A 12,642-nucleotide genomic window follows, 5' to 3' on the forward strand; every position below is an offset into this window, starting at 1 on the left:
CACGTGAATTGTTTATAAAATAAAATATTATTTTCTGCAAATTTGGTGAAATCCGAAACTTTGCTGTGGTAACCCAAGCAGTGCAACAATGAAAAATTCAAAATGGCTAAACTTAAGCTGATGCGTCGGCCTATCTATATAGCGGCTCTAGGCTACACGGATCAGCTTCACGGGGCAGATAAGGCTCGCGGGCCGTTGGTTGAACACCACTGACCTATAACAATCAAATTATGAAGAAAAATAAATACACAAGAAGAATGGTGCTCTGAAGTCTCTAATAACTTCCATTTTACTGGATTTAACAGCAGCACGTGACTGGTGGATAGCAATTGCAACCTGCAGGTATAGAGCTGATCAAATATAAGAATAGAATAACAGATCGTTCATAATATTCCAGCGACTCTGAATCGATTTGATTCAAGTGTTGGGGTGAAAAGTAATCGTGATTTTGGAATTAGGAGCTGTTTGGGTTACATTTTTTTAATAGCCTTTTCGGCAGTTACTCTGCTGATAGTTTTCGCCATGACTTTTATGATGTACGACGTCATTTCACGCTAAGATGAGACACCTGGTGATATTTTTACACGAAAAAATTCATTTAATGCGCAATAAAGTCAGGTATATAAGACAGTTTTGCATTTATATGTCTGTGGGTGTACGCAGGATTTTCTCCAAGGACTAGTTCAATTTTTCCCAAATACTTTTGAACTTTCTATCCCCCCCCCCCCTCAATCGCCCTCCCAAAAAATGGGCAGTCGAAAATTTCAACTAATGCAATACTTTTTTTGTATCAATATAATAAAAGCTAAAAAAATTTGGAAAATGTTAATAAATTCTAAATAATGTACGGTCGTTTTAGGCAAACGAATTTTTAAGGTTTCGAATTTCTTTTATTTTAAAGGAGATTAACCCCCTCTCTCCACCTGATTATACTACTGATTATCACTATTCATTACACGCCCGTTATTTATCGTTAAGGGGCGTGATAAGAGAAATGAGGACTGTAATGTGCTTCTGCAAGTAAAGTTGAAAAACCTTCAAGCGGTTGGGGAAAGTGGCAGGATTCTACGCATTAGGATAATTCTGTGTGCTTGTGTTCCCGTGCTCCCATAACGCTACAGAACGTGTGCACGACATTGTTTCACGTACACATAGCAATATACTCAAATCGTGTATCTATTAATCCGAAATGCAGAACAAAAAAATGTCCGTCTTTGAAGATAACTCTGTACTACCTTTGAGGTGAAATTTTGCGCAATAACAACTTTCGACCGATGCATCGGCCAGGCTGATACATCGGCGCTGATAGTTCAAAAATTTAGCCATCGGGATCGGCATCGATGCTAACATGGAGAAAACATCGGCTCATCGACCTTAAAAAACATCTAAATGCCAATGTATGACCGATGTTTTTTGGAAAAGAAGGGGGGGGGAGGAAGCTAACTTTTATTTATCTGTTGTTTACTGCAGAGTTAGGAGTAAGTACAGCATATGGCCCGAAGTCAACCAGCAATGGGACTAACATCAATTTCGGAGCATGCCGAATTTTGGGTCACTTACCGAAATTTTCCCAACATGCATAGCAGACACTTATTAAACAATCACTTTGTCGAGAGTTATAAGAATTTTACGCTCTTGAATTGAATTTTGTACAAAAAACGAGGTTCAAATTTGGGCGGGTCACTCAATATGTGTTGACGGGCTGCCAGTTGGACAGCCCTGATATAAACAATATAATCGAAATTTAAAAAAAAAAATTATATTAATTCGAATTTTTGGCATCTTGGATTCAAATTATGTTATTCGCAATCACGAGCGTGTGTGTGTATGAATGAGCGTGTGTGTTTGTGTAGGCGCATGTGTGTGGGTGCGCGTGTTGTGTATGTAAACTGTGTGTGCGTGTTGTGTATGCAATGCTATGTGTGTACGCGCGTGTGTGTGTGTAGGCGTTCGTGTGTGTGTGTATGTAGGCATATGTGTTTGTGTATGTAGGTATATGTGTTTGTGTGCAGACATGAGTGTGTATATGTAGGTATATGTGTTTGTGTCTGTGTGCAGGCCTGAGTGGGTGTATGTGTATGTGTGTGTGTTTGTGTCTGTGCGCAAACATGAGTGTGTGTATGTGTGTGTGTGCGTAGGATATGGACGCAACCTGGAGACGGTTTTTGCAAGAGGAGCAGCATCGTGAGGCCGGTCGACGCGACGCGACGGTGGTGCCGGCAGAGGGAGGTGGTGGGAAAATAAAATGATAGCACGCCAAAAACAGTCAAATGAGAACAATAAGCAATCGTGATTGCTCAAAAAAATTACTCTGCAGCTATTAAGGGAAGCGGCTAAAGTAAACAAAATCACGAAATTTAAATACTATTGAAATCTTTATAATCTTATTGAGAATTTAAAAAATATTCAAAAAACTACATAAATGCTTTTATTCTTTCAAGCCAATGGGGTCGTTTCCAAAATTTTAAAAGTATTTTTTTCTGAAAGAGCATGCTTAAAAAGTCTCTGACCAGTTTTTTAATAATTTGTTTAAATTTAATATTTTAAAAAAATTACTTAAATCGGTGCGCTTTTATTTTTTACATTTCTTGCCTTTGACATCACAAATGATGAAATGCCATTCTGTGTTGCCATTCACAGAGCAAAATATTTAATTCGCATCTTTACTCACGTGTATTGGCAACGATTTGGTTGATAGCAAGCGTAGAGCCCAATTTTAATTCGCTTCTCAATTATTATAACGTGGAAACGCGTTACAAAGATGCGCCAAAGAGCTTAATTTGTGACGTCATCAAGACCACGCCTTGTTTGAAAAACCGGAAGTTTAAAAAAATTAATTAAAAAATAACTGTTGGGAAAATGAAAGAATTTTCTGGGTCCATGTTTTTTTTTTTGCTCATTCTATCAATTTCAGTGACTAAAAGTACTACTTTTGACTGAAGGAAAGAACCCCATTATATCTTTCAGATAACTAACGAGCATTTTAATCAGATTCAGGATTTGTGAGCAGCGGTGCCCCATAGTTGTTGCAAATTATTTACATTATCTAAACTCAGGGGCGTAGCTAAGGGGGGGGTTTTGGGGACAAAACCCCCCCGAAAAGTTAGTCTCAAAAAAAAAAAAGAGAAAAAGAAGAGAGAAGAGAAAGGAAAAAATTCCAAGCGATTACACACACACACACACACACATATATATATATATATATATATATATATATAAAAGAAGTAACCCCCCCCACCCCCCCGAAAGTCGGGTCTAGCTACGCCACTGTCTAAACTCGCATTTTTTCTGACAATTCTTAATACCACGCAGTTTTATTAATTTATTTATTCATTTATTTTTCCTTGAAATTTAGTTCAAAATTACTTCGAGCCTCGGGGGTGTGCAGCTGGGGTTTTATTTTTTAAAATTCGAATTACTTTTTTTATAAATAATTTTTTTAAACCCAAATTTCGCGTAAATTGCCTATTAAAGGGGTGAAAAATCACTTGCATATATTAATATTACATATCGTTGGAAAGAGTAGAATTTTCCACATTCTACGCAATTTGTTTCAATGCTCTAACTTATATACGGCGGGAAATATTTGCGTTTATAGCTCGAACTGTTTTAGGCTTAGCTAAAATTTAAGCACTACTTTATTAAATCTAGTAAAAAGCTTTATAAAATCAGTAAAAAGCGAAGGAATAGTCCCCTTTTTAACCTGTTTCTAATGGTATGCGAGGGGCTTTTTTTTTTTTTTTTGTTAAGGAACGAGAAAAAAAGGAAAACACTTTTGCAGGTTCGAAATTTTTTTCTGAAATGTTTCGAAATGTCGAGTAGAAAGAAGGGGAGGGGGAGAGAAACTCACCGGTTCGCGAACATGTTTCAAAACTGTTTGCTGGTCCGCGGGTCACAATAGGTTCAGAAACGTTGTTTTAGAGAACTATTTACAGTTTTTAGAACTTGTTGGGTAGTCTTTTTTAAAAATCAATTTTTCTAATTTTCTGACGCCACATCAATTTTATTATTTATTTTTCTTTTATGAAATAAATTTATTCATTTAAATTTGTACTAAGCAGGAATCAATGTTCGAATTTTGGAAATTAAACACAGATACCTTACCACTCGTCTATCGATAAATATCTAAATATCTTACACAATGAACTATAATAGATTTATACATCTAAACCTAAATAAATATTTTCTGATTAAATTTTTACTGGCATATTTTCTTACTGTAATGGAAGCTTCACAATTTTAGACGGTTTTCGGAGACTTTAGATGAATAGCGGAGGAGGGGTGGAGGGAGGAATCTTTGGCAGCAATTTTACAAAATTGGACTTCTAAAATATTTTTCGAAGAACTTTAATGATGTTGGGAGGCGGAGTTAGGAGAATTTCCTGGGAAACATTTTAAAATGGAAGGCCTATTATCGCGATTGTAGACTATCCTTTGGTAAGTAAAAAAGATCGAATTCGAAGACTCTCCCATGTCAGTTTTTAGAATTTGCAGTTCCAAAAAAGCTATTTTAGACGATTTCCGGAAGTATTACGTAGAGAGGCCTATGGGTTTTCCTCTGAATATTTTTTGAAATACATTTACTACTTTCATACCGGCTTAAAAACGCGATTGCAGCCCGTCGTTTGTAACTTCAGAGATTTTAAAAAATCGAAGTTCCGAAAATGCAATTTCAGGTGCCACTTAGGAAAGAGATGATTTCAGTACAGCTTCTTTTCGCTCTCCTTGGCTTTTCTTTTCCAAAAACATTTAAAAGTAATACTTTTCGGTAAAAATATTTCTGATTTCTCTCTATATTTTTAATTATTGAAATACAGTAAGTCTCTAGATGAAGTTTTGCTTTACTTCCAATTTTCAAGATGTTGGTGTTCGCAAAATATATTTTATAGAAACATATCAAATTAGTAACGGGCGGCTATATAATTGCTGTTCAAAGGAAGATCTGAAGGACCACCAGCGGCAACATATTCCAGGTAACAAAATAGATGATTCCCATGTAAGAAAACATACAAGTTCCTTTCCTGTTATATCAAGCCATTATACAAGAATTCATAATCCCAGACGCAGATACTTAAATTCAGATCTTTCTATTGCAAAAATGTATAACCTGTATGTCGAACAATGTAATGAAGAGCCTATTGTACCAGTGAAGGAAAATTTTATTACCATATATTTTCGACAAAATTTAAGTTACATTTTAGGCAACTTTCAAAAGATACTTGTGCAAAATGTGATTACTTGGTAATGAAAAAACAATGTACAATAGATGAAGAAAAAAATGCAACTGAAGTTGAACATGATGAACACTTGCGAAATGCAGAAATTGCCCGTAATAGTATGGTTAATGATCGACTAAGAGCTTCAGACGAAATATACGTGTTTGGTTTTGATTTAGAAAAAGCATTACAATTTTCGAAACTATCCACATCAGTGGCTTATTACAAGAGAAACATATGTATACAAAGGATTTTCAAAAAATTATATGTATACAAAGGATTTTCAAAAAATTATAATGTGTTCAGATTCATGTTCAGGACAGAATCAAAATATAAAAACTTAAGTTTACTGAAATTGGTTCAGAGTGAAGATATAAAAGCTGAATCAATTGAGCTTAAATTTTTATTAAGTGGGCACAGTTATTTTCCCAATGATGATGCTGATTTTGCAGTTATAGAAGCTTATGCAAAAAAAATTCCGTATATTTATAACCCAAGTGACTGGTATCATATAATACAAAATAGTAAAAGAAAGAACCCTTTCAGAGTTGTCGAAATGAATCCACAAGAATTTCTTTCCACAAAACCATTCAAAGAAGCTGTTACCAACATAAAAAAAAAACAAAAAGTGGACTAGCAGTCAATTGGCTTAATATGAGATGGACAAAATTGGAAAGGTCAAAAGCAAGCAGCATTAAGTTCAAACATAATTTTGACCTTTCATGTAATTGATATAAAAAAAAAAATAATTCAACCTATATTATATCCTAATGGCAGAACAATTTCAAGAGAAACAAAAAAAGACATGTGTTTATATATACCTCCACTTAAACAAGACTTTTACAGGACATTAAGGACGACACGTGGAGATCAAGATTTACATTTAAATAACTCGGAAGATGTTTTTTATGATGAATAAACATAAAACGTATGACATTAAATGTTATTTTATTATTTTACATATTTTTTTCAACTGCCAAAAGGTACGAGTCCTAAAATTTTTTAAGATGCTGTCATTAATTCAATAAATACTTACGTTTTTATTTATACATCCTGTACACATCTTGTTTTTTTTTTTTTTTTTTTGCAGAGTTTATACCTCGAGCAAAGACTTGATACACTTTTCTGATTAAATTAACAAACCAAGAAATTTAAAAACTAATGTATCAAAAAAACATTAATTTTCTCAATTTTTGTGTTTTGGACTTAACCGCATTGGCTTCTGAGCGGCTCTCCTATGTCAATTGAGAATAGATAAAACGTAGAGAGAGATAGAGAGTGAAGCCTTCATTTCTTGAAAGCAACGATTTTAGGTCCTGAGATATATTTTAAAGTAAAGTACTGGAAGGTTCATTTAAAACGTGTGTTCTGTCGTCGTAGTTGAACCATGCGACCGGATCGGTGCTTTAGGTTTTCCTAGAGCCGCTATATAAATAGGCCGACACATCAGTTGAAGTTTAGCCACTTCCGATCGGATTTTTCATTGTTGCACTGTTTGGGTTACCACAGCAAAGTTCAGGATTTCGTCAAATTTGCATAAAAGAATATTTTATTAACAATTCATGTGCCGCTAATAAATGCTTACAGTGAACAATCACCAACGCGGTAACTCGCCAGAAAAGACAACCACTCAAAGAAGTGCTCCAATCCAAAAAGGTTGATCTTAAGCTGATGCGTCGGCTCGTATATATAGGGGCCTTGGGTTTTCTTAATCAAATGATCAGAATGTACCGTACCTAGCAACATTTGTTTCTCGGCTCAAATCCATCAGAGTTTTGGCACCAACGTCAAGAATACAAATGTGACGACCAGTAACAGGCTATGGGCCCAGCTAAGCTGGTCCTAGTCAATTAATTGGTAATCAATGAAGATCAATGGCCCTCTTAAAGTCATCCACCCCCTTGCTCATTACCGCCTCTTCTGGTAAGCTATTCCGTGCACACGACACTACTAAAGTAGTAGTTTTTCCTAATTTCCAAGTTAGCTTGAGATTTGAATAGTGTGGAAAACGTTTAACACAAAGCTGAAAAGACCGAAAAAATTAAATTTCATGTTGAACATATTTCGTGTTAAAAGATTTATATTATTTCTGTTATATTTCATACCTTTAAGGAAAATATAATAAAAATTTAACACTTTAACCACACTCCAAATATTGTACATATTTTATTGAACAGTTTTTATTAAACATTATATCCATATGACTGCAATATCTTTATGTGTGGCGCAATCTTCTTGGCTACTTTCTCTTTAGCAATCTGTTTCAGTTTCTGGAAATAAAAAAGAGATCAGTTGACAGCAGCACAAAGATTTTTTTAAAATACAGCTGAAAATTGAACTAAAGGAAGAAGAAAATGATAAACTGAAAAAAAGAACTTTGCTCACCCAACACATTAGGGGAGGGAACCAACCCTTTTGAAAATCATGTTTCCATTTATTTTTATTTTCAATATTTGAAATTTAAAAAAAAAAAGATTGATTTGGTGTGGGGTTTGGCTGGGCCTAATTAGCATAGGATCAGCTCTGATGATGCTCATTCAATTTTCTTTGTTTTCCAAGCAGATCTATTAAAATTTTAGTGTATTCCAGAATTTCCAATGTGTAAAAAAAATATAGTACAATGGGATGGTTTCCATCCGTCAAAAGTACTACTTTCAGTCACTGAAGTTGATAGAAAGAGGGGGGAAAAACCATGGAGCGACTAAAAACTTATTTTTCAAAGCCATTAATTTTTTCAAATGTCTGATTTTTCAATAAAGGCATGGTCTTTATGACGTCACAAGTGATGTACTTTGATGCGCGCACTACTCTATTGAAGAACTGAATGTTTACGCTTTGCTGTCAATGTGTTGCCAGGTTAGGGTAATTTGCCCTGTGCACTAATGGCATCAGTGAATGGCATTTCATCACTTGTGATGTCATGTGCAGAAACGTAAAAAATCCGCAAAAAGTCTGCGCACCCTTTAAAGTAATAATTGTTAAAAACTTTGTCAAATCCTTTAAAAAATGGTCAAATCCTACGTTTTTAAGCATGCTCTTTCAGAAATAAAAAACACTTTTAAATTTTAGGAGAAAAGACCACATTTTATTTCAATTATCACTAGATATGCTGTAAAAATAATCAAAAACTTAAATCTTAGGAGCCAGGGAAAATTTTAGACACCAGACATTACTGAACTTGTATGTATGAAAACATGGCATCGAACCCTGACTTTGAAATTTGTATGAATGACTATTGTTTAAATAAAGAACAATACAGCAAAATCCCGTTACAACGACCTTTGAGGGACCACAAATTTTGTTCGCTATAACAAAAATTGGGTTGCAATGGAATTCAAGCAATGTAACAGCATTTACATACAGCAATTATATGTAACAGCATTATAATTCATTTCATATGCAGAAAATTTATTTTTAAGACAGCTACAGAAATTAAAAATTATTACTTAGAAAAACTCAACACTTTACTTTTTCTGAAACTATGCATCATACATGTTTTATCATCAATATTAAATCTGAATGAAAAGTTCAATCCAAATTTTCGTTTGGATTGGGACTAAAAATTCATTTCTTTAAAATGGAAATTTCATTGTATTGGTATCATTACAATGGGATTTAACCGTATTATTTGAATTTGGGGTTAAATGAAATGTCAAAAAAAAAAAAACTTTAAAATATATTATAGTAATGAAGAATTACAAGTTTGATAAATAACAAAGTCAAAAGTTAATACCTCATCTCTTTTCTTTTTGCCATAGTAGGCAGCAGATTTAGCTTTCCTTTTAACTTCTAAGGTTTCAATCACCTTTTGATACTTCCACCCAACTTCATGAGCCAAGCGACTCAGGCTACAATACTGGAAAGAAAAAAAAACACTTAAAATATTTTTCTTAAGCTAAAAGACTTGCTGGTTTATTTGAGACTACAATGAAATATTGATTTCATATGCAGAAAATTTATTTTTAAGACAGCTACAGAAATTCCAAATTATTACTTAGAAAAACTCAACACTTTATTTTTTCTTAAACTATGCATCCTACATGTTTTATCATCAATATTAAATCTGAATGATAAGTTCAATCCAAATTATCATTTACAGCGAAACTTGTGATCGAGTATTTCATTGCTCAACTGATAGAGGTTGATGTGAGTGAGGACTAATTCTGTACCCGACAAAAACGGTCAAAGGTCAACTTTACAGGTTTTACTGTATAACATCTAAGAAAGCATTGTAAAGTAATGAAATTCAACAGTTTAAAACTGTCTGATGCATCCAATGAAGAATGATACAAATCATTGCCACTCAAACTGCATCTCTTTTCTTTAGCAAGGCCAAAGGAAGGAAATCAACAACTTCGTTAACACCTGTTGGCGCCAGCCTTGCATGTTGGTTATCAGACATAAAAATTAGATAGCAATAGAAAAATAAAATCAAATATTAGACAAAATTAGACCTTTAAATTGAGCATTTAAAAGATTGCTCTGATATCCTTAACATTATATATTATAATTTCTTATTTACAGTAGACTATCTGAACACCCTAATATTCTGAACATATTTTGAAGGTCCCGGCAAAGCTCCATAAACATAGTACAAGATAAAGGCAGTTTCTTTTTAAAAAAGTAATATTTAGCACAAAAAAGAGTGGAAAAACGGGAGGAATAGGCCTGTGCTCTATTTACGACGCAATAAAATCAAATGTGAAAAAAGCTAGTGCAGTATATGTAGCAAATTAGAATCAAGCGAGAAATTGTACAAATTCATTGTGTTTATGGTAGTTATTGAGAAATTCATTTATTATGTAACACTATGGCGTTTTGTTAGAACAGCCCCTCCTTCCCTTCAGATAATTTATTGCAACAAAAATGAATAGAACACACCTGAAACCAAATTTGATAGACCATATGCTTTTAAAAAAATGTTTCGTAAAAACCCGTCCAAAACAGAAGTCTGGTAACGACCTCTTGTGGGAACCCTGTGGAATTTCAAATATGTAAGCACATCATTAATTCTAATGTTTTATAGCCGAATGTTACGTAAAACCTTTTGATATTAAAGAGAGAAATGCAAGCATTAAGGTCCTACTGCGTTCAATTAACGTTGCACTAGCCACTAATAAAAAATTCAGCATCTTTATCTCAACTGGTTAACACAAGAAAGACAGAGGGGCCTGTGTGGCCCCTCGCATAGTTTGTTGTTTAATAACTCTTATAATATCTAACGGAACTTAATGGAATTTTCTGACTTTTCATTATATGACACTATTTGAATGCTTGTTGAATCATTCGCTCCATAGTACTGTTAATATTGATCCTTATACCTAGAAAGACAGGAGGGGTCACAGTGGCCCCTAAGCATCTTGACAATTAAAAAATTTATTTTTTTCTTTTCTCCTAATTTTTGTAGCATAAAAAAAATGCCATTCACTCTAATTTAACCTGTAACTTCCTTTTTATGCAGCCGATTGGATATCCAAATGCTATAAACAGTACCGACTGCTTACCATCCTAACAGTGGCCATTGCTTTTAGAAAGGAAAACTAATTCAACCTTTTGCCCAGTATAGAGAGAAAAACTAAAAATAATTAAGTTCTAAGTTTTTATTTAGTCATGAAAGAAGGTGTATCAGGCATGTCGACTCCCTGAGGAAGAATTTTTAAAATAATTCACTCCAAAAATGGGTAGGGGCCACACTGGCCCCTTCAGTCTTTCTAGGTATACAGAAAATGTCAGTCGTTCTAGTGTTAAGCCTGACAGCAAAAAGAAGCCGAATGACCTTGAAAACAAACCTCATTGTGTATCATTTGTAATAGGTAGAATCAGCCAAAAAGCACCTAAAAGAAAGAGTCGTTCTCACTTATCATATAGATTACTAAATAATAACAATGTTTTACAAACTATGTTTTTGGTTCAAAGTCATCTGACTTCTCTTCACAGTCAAGCTTTACAGCACCCTTTAAACATAGTTCACTAATGTAATAGAATATAGTGAAGCACCGTTTATACGTTTTTAAAGGGACTGTATGAAAAAGCATACAAATGAAAAAACTTATAATTGCAGGCCGAGCACTGCTGATGGCCTTAGTGAGAAAGGTGACAAATTTGAAAACAAAGGTGACTGAATGGTGACAAAAAAGTAACTAAAAGGTGACCAAAAGCAATTTGTTGAGGACTCGAAAAACAGAAAAGGATTATCCTTTTTTACTGCCTTTTACCAAAATAGCCTATATGCTTTTTGTAAAGATTTCTACAGTTTCACTTTCAATAGATGTTTTAATTTTTTCCATTTTCTCAGTTTCTTCTTCACAATCCTTTCTTTTTTGCTCTTCTTTTTGCTTCTGTTTCAATTCCAAATCCTTTTTCCTTTTACATTCCTCCATGTATGTTGTGTAATTTGCGCGTGCACATTTAATCATTTCTGGACCAATTGGTAAAGAAAGCAAATGAGGATATTCTTTTACAGCATCTTTAACTAAAAATCTTTCAGTCCTTGCTGTCTTATTTTCACCAAAAAGGTGCTTTGAAATAGAAAATAGTCTTTCAATGTCAGCATTACCATGTGATAATGCAAGTGAAGCTTTTATCACCTTAGAAACATTAGGAAACTTTAGATCGTTGGAAGTTGAGTCCTTTTTTGAAATGTGCTGCTGCCAGTAGTTATCAATGGTTTTGTTTTCGGATGCCTCATCATCTTTTTCAGCTGTAAAAGTTTCCATTCATCTTGCAACTTATCGAGTGGGACATTAAAAGGCATGATTTTGGCAACCTTTATCAAATCCTTACAGCTTCTAGATTTACTTCTCTTTCGGATCCAAAAATTTAAAACTTTTCAGTAACCCGTTTGATATGCAACTTTTTCTTTTACATACTTGCATGCAGTCACACAATGCTTTTTAACAGCTCTTAAAAACATAACCTTTTCATTTTCTTTCAGTTTTGACAGTTCATCTGTCACCTGTCTACTAACAACGAGATCTTCAAGAGGTAGTCTGTTACCAACTGCAAACAGTTCATCCGTGTCTACGTTTGAAAAATCAACTTTCTTTATGACAGAGGCTTCTGAACAATGGTCTCTATTTCTTGGTACAATTTATGTATCATAAGCGCTTGGCATTGAAAGCGTTTCGTGAACTGCATAAACAAATCAGCAGATGAAAAGATAAAATGCAGCTCAGCTTTTGTAGAAGGTCTTTTTAAAACATTTGCAACAGCTTTATTGACCTGCATTGCATAGCTGAATTCTTTTTTAAAGGCACATGTTTAAAAAAATAATACTGAAGAGCATCCCACTGTTCCAGTAGTCTGTTTGCTACAGGTCCAAGGGTAAGCCAATGGGTAGTTGTGTGTTTCAGGAACTTGTGATGAGGTGTATTTAGTTGAGCTTGCACTTCTTCGAAGTCCTCCTATTGGGAAGGCCAACCATCAA

General features: G+C 34.2%; 1 protein-coding gene across 1 annotated transcript in view; it reads right to left on the reverse strand.

Annotated features, from left to right (window-relative positions):
* Nucleotides 1-7,339: 7,339 nt before the first annotated feature.
* The window catches only part of LOC129219463 (60S ribosomal protein L13a-like), a 47,202-nt gene continuing 41,899 nt past the window's right edge, over nucleotides 7,340-12,642 (reverse strand). The window contains exons 5-6 of the mRNA XM_054853858.1: nucleotides 8,950-9,072; nucleotides 7,340-7,486 (exon numbers count right to left, since the gene is read on the reverse strand). Of these exons, the coding sequence (XP_054709833.1) occupies nucleotides 7,400-7,486; nucleotides 8,950-9,072 (210 nt within the window). The 3' untranslated portion in view covers nucleotides 7,340-7,399. The remainder of the gene's footprint in view (nucleotides 7,487-8,949; nucleotides 9,073-12,642) is intronic.

Source organism: Uloborus diversus, chromosome 3 (genome assembly GCF_026930045.1).
Source record: "Uloborus diversus isolate 005 chromosome 3, Udiv.v.3.1, whole genome shotgun sequence".
NCBI lineage: Eukaryota > Metazoa > Arthropoda > Arachnida > Araneae > Uloboridae > Uloborus > Uloborus diversus.